The following is a 15,625-nucleotide window of genomic DNA, read 5'->3' on the forward strand; positions in this document are numbered from 1 at the left end:
TGACATTTTACAAGCCTGGTTTTGACAGTACACGATTTGTCATTTATGCAAATATTTGTTATGCGCAGTGTTGCAAATATTTGATAAACGAATATTTGACAAGTCAGTACACACAAAGCAAATATATTTGTTGAAATTTAGCAAATATTTGTCAATTAGACAAACAGTGTACTGAATGCTTTACTATTTCCATTTTCATTATTGAGAAGAGCGGAAAATCTTCCTGAGGTGTGAGGCTACTTTAAACATCAGAAACATAGAATTAGCTAGCCGCAATAGGTTTTAAGAAGTAAATGGGGCAAAACGGCCTCTTCCAGTCATGATTTAAGGCCGAAATATATGACAATTGTATTTTCTTTCAAATTAGCATCAGAAAACATAGAAATAATTAGCCACAATCGACTTAAAATTGTAACGGTCATAAGAAAAATATCGAAGTTTAATGGGGCAAAATGGCCACTTCCAGTCAAGATCCAAGGCCGAAATTTATACCATTTGTATTTTTTACTAAATTAGCATCAGAAAACAAAGAAATCGTTAGCTTAAATCAATTTCAAATTGTAATTGTCATAGAAAAGTACGATTCCAGGGGGTGAATGGGGCAAAACGGCCACTACCAGTCATGGTATAAGGTCAGAATAGTTTACACTATATTTCTACTAAATTCGCATCAGAAAACATAGAAACAGTTAGTCGAAATCGATTTTAAATTGTGGCTGTCATAGAAAAAAATCGATTTTCGTGGCTAAATGGGGCAAAATAGCCACTTCCAGTCATTATGATTGGCCGGAATTTAAACCATTTGTATTTTCTACTAAACTAGCAGAAAAACCAAGAAATAGTCAGCCGAATATGATTTTAAATTGTAGCTGTCATAGAAAAATACGATTCCAGGGGTAAATGGGGCAAAATGGCCACTTACGGTCATGGTATAAGGTCGGAATAGAAACCATTAGTATTTTCTACTTAATTAGCATCAGAAAAAATAGAAATAGTTAGCCGCAATCGATTTTAAATTGCAGCTGTCATAGAAAAAATATGATTTTTAGGGGTAAATGGGGCAAAACGGCCAGTTCCAAGAATTTCCGACGAATGAACCATTCGATTTGTCGTGGATTTTCCCTTTAGGAATGGTATTTTTCCGGCGCAGCAAGTAGCCGCAATAAATAGATACCTTTTGCCTTTCTCGTATACTAAGTATACGGTAAAGGCTATATGATCGCTCCAAAAACAAACTTTTTATAGAAGGCTCGGAGACCCATAGTGTTATATACCAATCGACTCAGTTCGACGAATCGAGGTGATGTCTGTGTGTGTGTGTGTGTGTGTGTGTGTGTGTATGTGTGTGTGTGTGTGTGTGTGTGCGCAAAACTACTCAAAAAATGTCACTCATTTTTCGGGCACTTATCCTCAACCGATTTGCTCGCAACAAGTTGCATTCGACGCAGAATCCTGTCCCATTGTTTCCTATCTGAAATTGGCCAGATCGGACTATGGGATCGAAAGCTATGGCCAAAATACAAATTCATACGAAAAAATCGCGTAAAAAATGTCACTCATTTTTCGGGCACTTAACCTCAACCGATTTGCTCGCAACAAAATGCATTCGACGCAGAATCCTGTCCCATTGTTTCCTATTTGAAATTGGTCAGATCGGACTATGGAATCAGAAGTTATGGCCAAAATACAAATTCATACGAAAAAATCGCGTAAAAAATGTCACTCATTTTTCGGGCACTTATCCTCAACCGATTTGCTCGCAACAAGTTGCATTCGACGCAGAATCCTGTCCCATTGTTTCCTATTTGAAATTGGCCAGATCGGACTATGGGATCGAAAGTTATGGCCAAAATACAAATTCATACGAAAAAATCGCGTAAAAAATGTCACTCATTTTTCGGGCACTTAACCTCAACCGATTTGCTCGCAACAAGTTGCATTCGACGCAGAATCCTGTCCCATTGTTTCCTATTTGAAATTGGTCAGATCGGACTATGGGATCAGAAGTTATGGCCAAAATACAAATTCATACGAAAAAATCGCGTAAAAAATGTCACTCATTTTTCGGGCACTTATCCTCAACCGATTTGCTTGCATCAAGTTGCATTCTACGCAGAATCCTGTCCCATTGTTTCCTATTTGAAATTGGTCAGATCGGACTATGGGATCAGAAGTTATGGCCAAAATACAAATTCATACGAAAAAATCGCGTAAAAAATGTCACTCATTTTCCGGGCACTTATCCTCAATCGATTTGCTCGCAACAAGTTGCATTCGACGTAGAATCCTGTCCCGTTGTTTCCTATTGAAAATTGGCCATATCGGACTATGCGATCGAAAATTATACCATTTTGTTATGAAAAAAATCGCTAAAAAAATTTCACCCATTTTTCAGGCACTTTTCCTCAACCGATTTGTTCGCATTAAATTGCATTCGACGCAGAATGTCTCATATTTTCTTATTGAAAATTAGCCAGATCGGACTATGGGCTTAGATGTTATGGTCGAATTACTATTTATAGTAAAAAAGAGTCCAAAAAAGTCTAGCTCACTTTCTTAGCACTTAGACTTCATCTATTCCCCAAGCTACACAATTTCAACAAATCTGGTTGCAGTAACCATATTGTGACTGAATCCGGTCATATATAAGTTACTGTGATTGATGCGCAATATGTGTGCTTCTCAGGTCGCTCGCAACAGATTGCATTCGACGCAGAATCTTGTCCCATTGTTACCTAAAGAAACTTGGCCGGATCGTACAATTGGGTCAAAAGTTATGGCGAAAATACTAATTTTAAAACTACTGAATAAAATGCCATTTTTTGCTCTTATGCTCATCCGATTTGTTTGCAACAAATTGCGTTTGGCGAGAATTTTTTTCTGCATATAAACAAATATGAAAAATAAGACCAATCCACATATTGGTGTTATTTGAGATTTTTCCAAACCTTTTGAACGAACGAGAAAGGCACCATCACCGCTAGGTGGATTAATCTGGGTTTTGGGTCGCATTTTCCCCACTGTGCACCGCTCTAACTTTTTTCGTCGCTCCAAGCTCCAAGCTTGGAAGCTTGGAATACATATTCAACTATACTCATAACATATTCCAGGAGACCAGAAGACAAGGTAAGATGATTTTGGGACCTTCTAAACCGTCCTTGAGTTCATAACTTGCGATCTACAGCCCCTACTTTGGCTTTTTTGTTGCTTCAAGCTGGGATATGTATTTTTTTCGCGGCTCCAAGCTTGGATATGTATTTAACCATATTCATAACATATTCATGAAGATCAGAAGACATGGATAGATGGTTTCGGGATATCCTGGGCCATCCAAACTGTCCTCGAGTTCCGAACTTGCGATCTACAGCTACGACACTTGCTTTTCTCGTCATTAGAAACTTGGACATATATTCAAGTTTGCCCATAACATATTTCAGGAGACGTGGTAAGTTGGCTTTTGGATATCCTGGGTTATCCAAACCGTCCTTGAGTTCAGAGCTTGTTATCTACAGCCTACAGCCATTATCTACAGCCACCACTCACCATAATACATTCCTGAAAATCAAGGGACATGTTTAGATGATTTTGGGATATCCTGGGTCATCAAAACCGTCTTTAAGTTCAGAACATGCGATCTACAGGCACAGCAGTACATTTTCCAGCTAACCGTAAGCATTTAAAAAATCCGTGCGTGCGACTATAACGCTGTCACAGTGCAAACATGCTTTATACTGGCTTATAGAGCCTGGCTTATATAGCTTTATATTGCCGAAAAGGCAAAATATAGTGCTAATGGATACTTTGGGTTTCCGTCGCTCAAAGCTCCAATATATCGGCACCAACATTTTAAATTTTCTCAAAGTTAATATAGCAACAACATTAAAAAAAAAATTGGCAGCTGGAGATTTCAAAAACAGTTTGGATTGTCCAGAATATCTCAAAAGTAGTTTACGATATCCGTTGACCTCCCGGGAAGTGTAATGGATGAAATGGAATTCATATTGAGGCTTCGAATAACAAAAAGAACTTCTAAACAGCTGTAGATCTCAAGTCTTGAACTGAAGGATAGTTTGGATTGCCCAGAATATCTCATAACTATCTTACTGTACCCGTTACCTCCCAGGAGGTGTATTGGATATAATTGAACGAATATTGAAGGTATGAGTACCGAAAAGAGCTTCTTAGCAGCTTTAGATCTCAAGTCCCACACTCAATGACATGGATTGGATTGCCCAGAATATCTCATAACTACCTTACCATATTCGTTGACCTCCCGACAGGTGTAATGGATATAATTGAACGGATATTGAAGCTTTGCGTATCGAAAAGAGCTTCTAAGCAGCGGTAGATCTCAAATTCCGGACTCAAGGACAATTTGGATTGCCCAGAATATCTCATAACTATCTTACCATATCCGTTGACCTCCCGGGAGGTGTAATGGTAATGTGACCATACGTCCCGCGTTTCGCCGGACAGTCCCGCATTTTCACTATTTGTCCCGCGATGAAAAGCGTCCCGCGAAACGTCCCGCATTCAACTTATTTCTAGATAATGCCCCGCGAAATACAGAAAAATAGAATACTAATACTTAGTAGGGGAACGGTTCGCAATTTCATTTCATAGCTCCTATTTCAATCCCATCAAAAACAAAGCAATGGAAAGAAGTTTGGTTTATTTATCATTTTTGTGATTTTTGTGAGATCAAGATTAAAATGTTTTCCAACGACTCAGACTAAAATTTAATTATTTCAATAGTTTGTTTTACCCAAGCCTTATACCCAGGGAATCTTGTATTTCCTGCTGCGTCATTGCTTGGGTTTCGACACGGAACGTCAAAAATTTCACTCCATTTAAATGCCATGCGGACCAAAATCTTGCGGAAAATCTTCCCCAGTTGGAAGACGACCTTTACTGTGCTGATATTGGATATCGATAGCAGTGTTGGGAAAAACTCAAATTCTTGAATCTTTTCCAAAACTAAAATCAAACGTGAGTCAAACACCACCCGACTCATGGCACAGAGAATCGTTTTTGATTCGACTCGCGGTTTGTATCATTGCTTGATTTCTGCGTGTTATTCTCCGTCGAATAATTAAAACAATGGAAAATAAATCTAAAGGTAACATAAAATACGCTTTTATTGGGATTTGGTGCTTTTGAAGCGAAATATATTTTGGAAAATAAGCGGAACGATGCGATTCTGCATGCAAAACTCAAGCACGATGCTCTTCCTGCAGAATCGCAAGCGATCTGAAATGGGACGGAAATTTTGATTTTCTAAGCAAATATATATTTAGTATCACCTGTTTGGAAATAAATTGAACCGTGGACCATTTTCCTGACGATGTAAGCTTCTGCCAGAATAGACTTTTAGAAAAATATGATCTAATTAATTTATAATCACAGTATCTACTTTTGATAGGTATTTTAGAAAGAGTCATTAGGTTATTCGGAAAACAATTTTCGAGGTTTACCAAAGACGAGCCAGCCTAGGGCTGAAAGTCTCCTTAATAAAGATAAAAAAATCGAGGTTCGATACCTATCATTGCTTCTATCGCTACATACAAACATATTTTCTAACAAATTCTATACACAAGACGATCAATAGCTGAAAGTCATTCAACTGCAATGCTTTTCAACTGTAATTCGATAGTTGCAACAGTTTTGCAGATATTGGAAAGGGAACCGCTGAACTTCAAAATTATATGATACTCCATGGCAGCTGAGCATTGGGAACAAATTAATTAAATTTTTAAAAATGGAAAGATTTGATTGAAGGGTTATTACTAAAACATATTAAACTATGAACTTTTTTTGTCCCGCGCTCACACAAAATGTATTTGGTCACATTATGTAATGGGTATAATCCAATGCATACTGAAGCTTTCAGTACCGAAAATCAATTTTCTTGTAGCTGTAGATTTCAAGTCCTAAACTCAAGGAATGTTTGTTTGGCCTAGGACGTCCAAGGAACTTATTTTGAAACAATATTGCTGCCAATACTCCTAAAATTTTCTCTTTGTAACTTCACCGTATTCCTGACGTTCTAGATTGTCGTAGGATCTTGATCGCCCAAGCCTGATGATTTTCCCTGATAGGGGAGTTAATTTCAAACAATTTTGCTGAAAAGAGAGTTTATTTTTATGACCCCGTGGGCCTGAATGGGTTTAAATGGGCCTTCAAAAAATAGTTTGGTAAATCGTACATAACTTTTGAAAGAAAAAAAAAATTCACCTGAGATTGTTGGTCACAAAGCACAACATAAGCCAAGCTTAATTTATTAATTTTCAAAATCAGTGGTTGCAAATCTAGCGGAAAAATAGTTTCTAAAAACAAATCCAAGATGGCGGCCGAATTCAATTCTTTCCAACGATATGCTGATCTCTAAGATCAGTTGAGAAATGTTGGAGTTATGACAGTTTTGGTAGAGTCAAGAATTGACAAAAATCGAAGTATGGACCCTGTCATAACATTTCTTTAAAATAGGACAACTTTTTCCGGGATTGTTTCCATGTAGGGCCGATATTCAAGAACGCTCAAACCTATTAGCACTAAACAGCCAAGTAATTAACTTATTGATTTGAAATATTCTGAAAAATAAGAAGTCCATAATATTAAACTGATTCTACGTTGAAATTTTCAGTAGGGTTTCATAGATAAAATGCGAAAATGATAGTCTTAGCGTTAGAAACAGTTACTGTCAAAAATATGTATAGCAACTGTCATTATGGCGAGTGTGGAAAAATGTTTGGGGGACTGTTTCTATGAATCTATTTCTTTTTGGTTTTGCCTTTCTCGTATACAAAGTATACGTAAAGGCTATATGTTCGCTCCAAAAACGAACTTATTATAGGAGGCCCGGAGACCCATAGTGTTATATACCGATCGACTCAGCTCGACGAATTGGAGTGATGTCTGTGTGTGTGTATGTGTGTGTGTATGTGTGTGTGCATGTGTGTGTGTGCGCAAAAAGTCTAGCTCACTTTTTGGGCACTTATTCTCAATCGATTTGCTCGCAACAAGTTGCATTCGACGCAGAATCCTGTCCCATTGTTTCCTATTGAAAACTGACCCGATCGGACTATGGGCTTAGAAGTTATGGCCAACAGATTTTTTTTCATAAAAAAGCACATTAAAAAGTCTAGCTCACTTTTTGGGTACTTATTCTCAACCGATTTGCTCGCAACAAGTTGCATTCGACGCAGAATCCTGTCCCATTGTTTCCTATTGAAAACTGACCCGATCGAACTATGGGCTTAGAAGTTATGGCCAAAATACTTTTTTTCATAAAAAAGCACATTAAAAAGTCTAGCTCACTTTTTGGGCACTTATTCTCAATCGATTTGCTCGCAACAAGTTGCATTCGATGCAGAATCCTGTCTAATTGTTTCCTATTGAAAATTGACCCGATCGGACTATGTGCTTAGAAGTTATGGCAAAAAAAAAAGTTTCATATAAAAGCACATTATAAAGTCTAGCTCACTATTTGGGCACTTATTCTCAACCGATTTGCTCGCAATAAGTTGCATTCGACGCAGAATCCTGTCCCATTGTTTCCCATTGAAAATTGACTCGATTGGACTATGGGCTTAGAAGTTATGGCCAATTTATTATTTTGTTTTCATATAAAACCGCATTTAAAAGTCTAGCTCACTTTTTGGGCACTTATCCTCAACCGATTTGCATTCGACGCAGAATCCTGTCTCATTGTTTCCTATTGAAAATTGACCCGATCGGACTATGGGCTTAGAAGTTATGGCAAAAAAAAATTTCATATAAAAGCACATTAAAAAGTCTAGCTCACTTTTTGGGCACTTATTCTCAATTTGCTCGCAACAAGTTGCATTCGACGCTGAATCCTGTCCCATTGTTTCGTATTGAAAATTGACCCGATCGGACTATGGGCTTAGAAGTTATGGCCAAATTTTTTTTTTTTCATATAAAAGCACATTAAAAAGTCAAGCTCACTATTTGGGCACTTATTCTCAACCGATTTGCTCGCAACAAGCTGCATTCGACGCAGAATCCTGTCCAATTGTTTTCTATTGAAAATTGACTCGATCGGACTATGGGCTTAGAAGTTACGGCCAAATTTTTTTTTTCATATAAAAGCACATTAAAAAGTCTACCTCACTTTTCGGGCACTTATCCTCAACCGATTTGCTCGCAGTTGCATTCGACGCAGAATTCTTTCCCATTGTTTCTTATTGAAAATTGACCCGATCGGACTATGTGCTTAGAAATTATGGCCAAAATACTTTTTTTCATAAAAAAGCACATTAAAAAGTCTAGCTCACTCCTTGGGAATTTATTCTCAACCGATTTGCTCGCAACAAGTTGCATTCGACGCAGAATCCTGTCCCATTGTTTCCTATTGAAAATTGGGCTATGGGCTTAGAAGTTATGACCAAAATTCTTTTAGCCTTTCTTGTATACAAAGTATAGTGGAGACTGGGTAGACTTGATCCCCTTTTCTGATTTCCGATGTATCACAGCCAAAAATAAATAAACATACGCGATTTCCACACTGACTCTCTAAGAAATATAGTATTTAACCTTACTGACAGTCCTTAAAATATTGTTGTTATTGATACATAATCGATTTTTTAGAGTGCTGTCAAAAGTCTACTTTTGAAATATTCGGGGGAAATTAATCCCTCTTCAAAAGCTTGCTTTGTTAAAATTAGAAAAGTGCCCTCAGATTTTTTAAATATTTTTCCTTCAAACCACGCGCAATTTTCGAATTGCTGTGCGTATACATGAACGATTTTTGTTATTGAATTCGACAGCACATGTTATTTTTAAATTTGGGGAGACTTGATCCTCTTTCTATGATATCTACCCAATAAATCATTTTTCCTGCCAACCCTTCATCAAATCTGGCAAATCTACAGAAAAAATCAGAAGCCAGAGAACAGATTTATATTTTTTTGAATTTTTTCGCCAAATTTTTGTATGGGTGACTAATGGGGGATCAAATTTCCCCATATTGAGGCAATAACTTCAAATCCAAATATCCTAAAACTTTGATGGAATGTTGACATTTCCACCAGTACAAATCATTAAGCATATTTATGGCTTTGTGCTGTGAAAAAAACGAAAGCATTTGGTCATTGTTATGAAAAGTTATTCAAATTTTGCGAGGCAAATAAAAAAATCTTTAGGAAGGTCAAAACATACAAACCGCCCTGCAGAATAAATAAGGTTGTCAACCCAAAAAATAACTCACCACATAAAGGTCATTTGTCTAGAGGATCTATACTAAAAAATACGCTAGAACAAAACTACTTTAGTTCTCGATCAAACAGGGGGTGATCAAGTCTCCCCGGGGATCAAGTCTACCCACCTTCCCCTACTTAAAGGCTATATGTTCGCTTCAAAAACGAACTTTTTATAGGAAGCCCGTAGAGCCTTAGTGTTATATACCTTATCGACTCAGCTCGACGAATTAAAGTGATGTCTGTGTGTGCGCAAAATAATCTCACTGATTTTTCAGGCACTTATCCTTAACCATTTCATTTCTTAGGCATTTATCCTCAACCGATTTGCTCGCAACAAGTTGCATTCGACGCGGAATCTTATCCCATTGTTTCGTATCGAAAACCGGCCCAGTCGAACTATGGGCTTCGGAGTTATGGCCAGTTTTTACAAGAAAAATTCTTTTTCTCTATTTAGGCACTTACTCTCGGCCGATTTACTCGCAACATTCGGCGCAGAATCATGTCCCATTGTTTCCTATTAAAAATTGGCCGGATCGGACTATGGGCTCAGAAGTTATGGCCAAAATACTTTTTGCCTTTCTCGTATACTAAGTATACGGTAAAGGCTATATGATCGCTCCAAAAACAAACTTTTTATAGAAGGCCCGGAGACCCATAGTGTTATATACCAATCGACTCAGTTCGACGAATCGAGGTGATGTCTGTGTGTGTGTGTGTGTGTGTGTGTATGTGTGTGTGTATGTGTGTGTGTGTGTGCGCAAAACTACTCAACAAAATGTCACTCATTTTTCGGGCACTTATCCTCAACCGATTTGCTCGCAACAAGTTGCATTCGACGCAGAATCTTGTCCCATTGTTTCCTATTTGAAATTGGCCAAATCGGACTATGGGATCCAGAGTTATGGCCAAAATACAAATTCATTTGAAAAAATCGCGTAAAAAATGTCACTCATTTTTCGGGCACTTATCCTCAACCGATTTGCTCGCAACAAGTTGCATTCGACGCAGAATCCTGTCCCATTGTTTCCTATTTAAAATTGGCCAAATCGGACTATGGGATCGAGAGTTATGGCCAAAATACAAATTCATTTGAAAAAATCGCGTAAAAAATGTCACTCATTTTTCGGGCACTTATCCTCAACCGATTTGCTCGCAACAAGTTGCATTCAACGCAGAATCCTGTCCCATTATTTCCTATTTGAAATTGGCCAGATCGGACTATGGGATAGAAAGTTATGGCCAAAATACAAAATCATACGAAAAAATCGCGTAAAAAATGTCACTCATTTTTCGGGCACTTATTCTCAACCGATTTGCTCGCAACAAGTTGCATTCGACGCAGAATCCTGTTCCATTGTTTCCTATTTGAAATTGGCCAGATCGGATCATGGGATCAAAAGTTATGGCCAAAACACAAAATCATACGAAAAAATCGTGTAAAAAATGTCACTCATTTTTCGGGCACTTATCCTCCACCGATTTGTTTGCAACAAGTTGCATTCGACGCAGAATCCTGTCCCATTGTTTCCTATTTGAAATTGGCCAGATCGGACTATGGGATCGAAAGTTATGGCCAAAATACAAATTCATACAAAAAAATCGCGTAAAAAATGTCACTCATTTTCGGACACTTATGCTCAACCGATTTGCTCGCAACAAGTTGCATTCGACGCAGAATCCTGTCCCATTATTTCCTATTTGAAATTGGCCAGATCGGATTATGGGATCGAGAGTTATGGCCAAAATACAAATTCATACGAAAATATTGCGAAAAGAAATGTCACTCATTTTTCAGGCACTTATTCTCAACCGATTTGCTCGCAACAAATTGCATTCGACGCAAAATCCTTTCCCATTGTTTCCTATTGAAAATTGGACAGGTCGGACTATGGGATTGGAAGTTATGACCAAAATACCTTTTTTTATAAAAGTCACAAAAAATGTCACCTATTTTTCGGACACCTAACCTTAATCGATTCACACGAAACAAGTTGCATTCGAGGCGGAATCCTGTCCCATTGTTTCCTATTGAAAATTGGCTAGATCGGACTATGGTATCGGAAGTTATGGCCGAAACACCATTTTAGCCTTTTTATACGAAAAGGCTGTATGTTCGCTCCAAAAACCAAACTTTTACAGAAGGCCTCGAGACCCATAGTGTTATATACCAATCGATTCAGCTCGACGAACTGAGATGATGTCTCTGTCTCTCCCACTTCATACGGGAGTTTGGCAGAAAGACGGTCATGAGATTTATATCTTAACAAATATTGCCCTCCGCTCGCGTGATGGGAATGACATTTTCGTTTTCTTTTTGTGTAGTCGGAGCTTCAGTTCAGCTAACATCCAAAAGTGATATCCTTAAAATATATGACTGGGTGAAATAAAACAGGGTTATGTACGTCAAAAGATTGGAAAAGGAAACAAAATGTCGAAATTCTTATTAGCATATTGTAGATCAAGCTGAAAACCGAACTGAGGTCCCGCGAAATCGCATTTTCTCGCATTTCCGGATGTTGCAACCACTGCATCGCGAGTAGTGCGCAACTGTGCCATAGTCGGGCACCACTAGCGATGCAGTTGCGACATCCGGAAATGGGACAAAATATGATTTTCGGTTTTCAACTGGATCTACAATATCTTTGCCATAAATAATCTGATTTTCATAGAACGGACAAAGAAATTTGTCTTTTTTACTCCTAGCCACTAGCTCATCTTTTTTCAAGCACACACATTTTACGAAGGTCGAGAAAGGCACCATCACCGCTAGGTGGATTAATCTGGGTTTTTTCATACCAAAAGTGCGAAGAAATTACTCACTCACAAGAAACGATAAAGGCACTATCACCGCTAGGTGGATTAATCTGGGTTTTTTTTATGAAAGTTAGGATATTACTAGAACAGTAACTATAAATTTTGACGGTTTAGGTCCTGTTGTTATCTAATTTCTATGCATTGAGCGCCGAAATAGGGCCAGCCAAAATTTTTGAATGAATCTGCGGAGTTGATGTTGAAGCAATCTGGCATCGTTAGTCAATATGTATCACTTTTTCCAAGTAAAGTCTTCAATGTTCTATCGATATACAGAGGCTTGCAGTTTATGAACTATTTTTCTTAGTTTGCAATAATATATGACGTCTATTTACAGAGGTGTACGAGGAGCCAAAAACACCGAGCGTAAGAAGTTCGCAATGTATTCGCTGTACGCATGGGGCTGCCCAACACTGATGATTACGGTATCCCTAATTTTTGACCACACAGAGCTGATTCCGCTGAACTACCGGCCTCAAATTGGTGTCACCAGATGTTTCATCATCGGTAAGTAGCATGGCGTGGGAGCTTCCATTGTACTGCCGCTCTGCGAATGGGCGTGAATTTTCCCATGATTAATGGCGCAACTAATTTCAGAGAACAAGTATACGGAATTTTTCTACATGTATCTTCCGCTGCTGCTGTTGGTGTTCGCAAATATGTTCTTCTTCGTGATAACCGCGGTACGAATTATAAAAATCCAACGCGAAACCTCAATGGTGCGGCGGGGAGATTCCAAGCGCCATTCCAAGCTGGACAACGACCGTGATAGGTAAGTGTAAAACGAGAGATAGTGAAATGTAGGTAGAGGGTGATTTAATTTAGTAAATTCCAGTGGCCCTGTGGCTTGATGTGTTACGTTTTATGGGAGGGGAGTTATTATTCCGGGGGGATGATGATTGTGAGTGGGACACGCTCATTTGCATAGATATGAAGTGGGGAAGAGAATTTGATATTTTATGATAAAATGTCGGTCGTGACTCACAAACAAGGACATTTGAAATTCATCGAATGCAAAACTCTCGATTACGGAATGTTTGGGATGTAAATTCAAGCTGTTTTATGTTATCATCATTAAATACAATAAATTGAAAATGGCATATTATGATTATTACTTAAAAGTGCAATCAAGACAATCAGCATAAAAAGATGTCCAAGACCTCGGTATGTTTGGACCATGGAACGAATTGGATTGTAATAAAATCAGCCTTCATTGTTGCATTCATGGAAATATCGTATGGTTCAGATAATTTTCAGTTAAAAATAGCTTATTCCATGAATGATTTTAGTACACACCTATTTAAAACAGTAAACTGACCTTAATTTTTGATTTTAACAAATGGTATTAAAAATTTTTGAGTGAGCGAAAAGGACTACGGTTAAATTTAGACAACGTAATATCTAATCAATACTTTTCAGTAATTCGCCGAGAAGGGGATCTATTAGTAACACTTTTGCGTGAACTATTATCTATTATTATTCAACGAGTTTGTTCTAAAATGCCTACCACTCAAAGTTGTCACAACTAATTTTGGCTTTCCATGTAACACTTTCTTTTATGTCGTATTATAGAATAGTCAAATAAGTAAATACAGACATCACATTAATAAAACATTTGCCAGATGTGCCCTTCGATTATCGGTAATCGGGTACGAGTTGAAGGCAACACCGAAGCCACTCAGTAAACTGATTACGAATGGCAATTATCAAGATATTATCATCGCTTTCATTGTCCTTGGAGCACATACTCGACGGAACTCGTTCAAATAATCACTTTTACATGTCGCACTTTTATTTGCGCTTACCCGTCCCCATCAATCAACACGTGCATTGCATTGCGGCCGGTTATGGTTTGTACGTTGGTGCCCTGTCTGGTGGCGCGGTTCATTTCGTTGCATGTCGACAATTATGACGATTTTTCGCACTAATCTAACATAGGGTTCCCAACCGTTTTAGGTTCGGCCTGTACCTGCGGCTGTTCATCGTGATGGGTGTGACCTGGTCGCTGGAAGTGATCTCATGGGCCGTGAACAACGTCGCTTGGATTTTCTACATCTCGGACGTGTGCAACTGCATACAGGGCTTCCTGATCTTCATGCTGTTCGTGTGGAAGCAGAAAATCAAGCGATTGATCTACAAAAAGTATGTATGTAACGACTATTCGATTTTAAGCACGTGTTTTACCAGGAATGCTGCCACTTTCTCTTTGCTCATCGCATCGCAAGAGTGCTGCCGTTTGGATTATTTTCTGCCGGTTTCTGATTAAGCGTTTTCCTGGTTTTTGGTCAATAATGTGTTGTTTTCACGTAACGGACTTTTTGGGTTTATTCGTTCAAACACGTATTAATTACCTTGAAGTGAAACTAATAGAATGATGGCGAATGGTCAAGTGTACGTTAACTCAAGATCAGCATCGAATTATCCATGATCAATTCGCATTCTGTTCTATTGATGATTTTTATTCCGATTGTTTAAATGCAGATTAAGTGCAGCCGTTTATCTTTACTTTGTATCCGTGTTAATAAGAAGCATCTTCAATTTCTTCGTTTTTTTAAACAAATTTAAACAATATTTTTTCACATTTTATTAAAAAGCTCATTTTCCTGGAAATAACGCTAGTCTGAGACAGCTTTTTCGAAATGAACATATATAAAATTCCGGTAGGAATGGAAGAAATGTACAAACCGGTAATTGGACTTGGTGGTCTGCATTTTGTACCAAACGACAACTGTTAACGACGGATAAACTTTGGAGCTGAAGCTCTTTCTTCCCCCTCCAAAATATCCACATGTCGATCACGTAACCAAGAAATGGAATACCAAATCAACTACGCTTTAATCGACGGTGAATTCTGCTCCGACACTACGAGCGTTTTCACTCACCGCAGTGCGTATATCGTATAAGACCACTACCTCGTTGCAGTATGCCTGCGCTCAAAGCTCTTCAGTGTACAACACCTAATACTGGGCAGCTACAACACGGTAAACTAGCTCAAGACTACGTGCAGCAGCTGTAAGTGGCACGCCAAACAGAATAGTAGCTAGGCGCAGCATTTTATGAAAATGGCTGCGCAGATATTCGATCCACCATTGGCAGCACCGCAACCGCTGCACTAGGCACGCTGGCCCAGAATAAAAGTAACGACTGGTATGACGGCGAATATGAGCAGTTAGCAGAGGAGAATGCATCGTGGGCGAGATTTGTGCAACACCACACGAGGGCAAACAAGGCACAATACAAACGTGCGCGGAACAGACAAAACTCGATTTCCTGAGGGAAAGCGGCAGCAGGAAGATTGAGACCGTGAAGAAACGGAGAAACTGTACCGCGCTAAAAACGCACGAAAGTTCTATGAGAGGTTAAGCCGTTCATGTAAGGACTACGTGCTACATATGACATGTGTAAGGACATAAATATGAACCTTCTGACGCACGATTTTTAGGTGATCCAGAGAATTTGGCAGTATTATGAAGATCATCTAAATGGCGTTGTGGTAGACATAAGTCGGTATGGTGACTAACTTGCTATTTAAAAATGGTGGTGAAATACTGGGTAAGAGCGCTGCACTAGATGCACTATCAGGATTTGGGAGG

General features: G+C 38.6%; 1 protein-coding gene across 4 annotated transcripts in view; it reads left to right on the forward strand.

Annotated features, from left to right (window-relative positions):
- LOC134211353 (G-protein coupled receptor Mth2-like) overlaps nucleotides 1-15,625 on the forward strand; it is a 146,355-nt gene that overhangs the window by 109,599 nt on the left and 21,131 nt on the right. For all 4 annotated transcript variants that reach the window (XR_009979005.1, XM_062688138.1, XM_062688136.1 and 1 more), the window contains exons 5-7: nucleotides 12,370-12,539; nucleotides 12,630-12,804; nucleotides 13,989-14,174. Coding sequence is in view for 3 of the 4 variants with exons in the window: in XM_062688138.1 (XP_062544122.1) it covers nucleotides 12,370-12,539; nucleotides 12,630-12,804; nucleotides 13,989-14,174 (531 nt within the window). In the remaining variant the exon portion in view is untranslated. The remainder of the gene's footprint in view (nucleotides 1-12,369; nucleotides 12,540-12,629; nucleotides 12,805-13,988; nucleotides 14,175-15,625) is intronic.

The sequence above is a fragment of the Armigeres subalbatus genome, chromosome 2 (genome assembly GCF_024139115.2).
Source record: "Armigeres subalbatus isolate Guangzhou_Male chromosome 2, GZ_Asu_2, whole genome shotgun sequence".
Classification (NCBI taxonomy): domain Eukaryota; kingdom Metazoa; phylum Arthropoda; class Insecta; order Diptera; family Culicidae; genus Armigeres; species Armigeres subalbatus.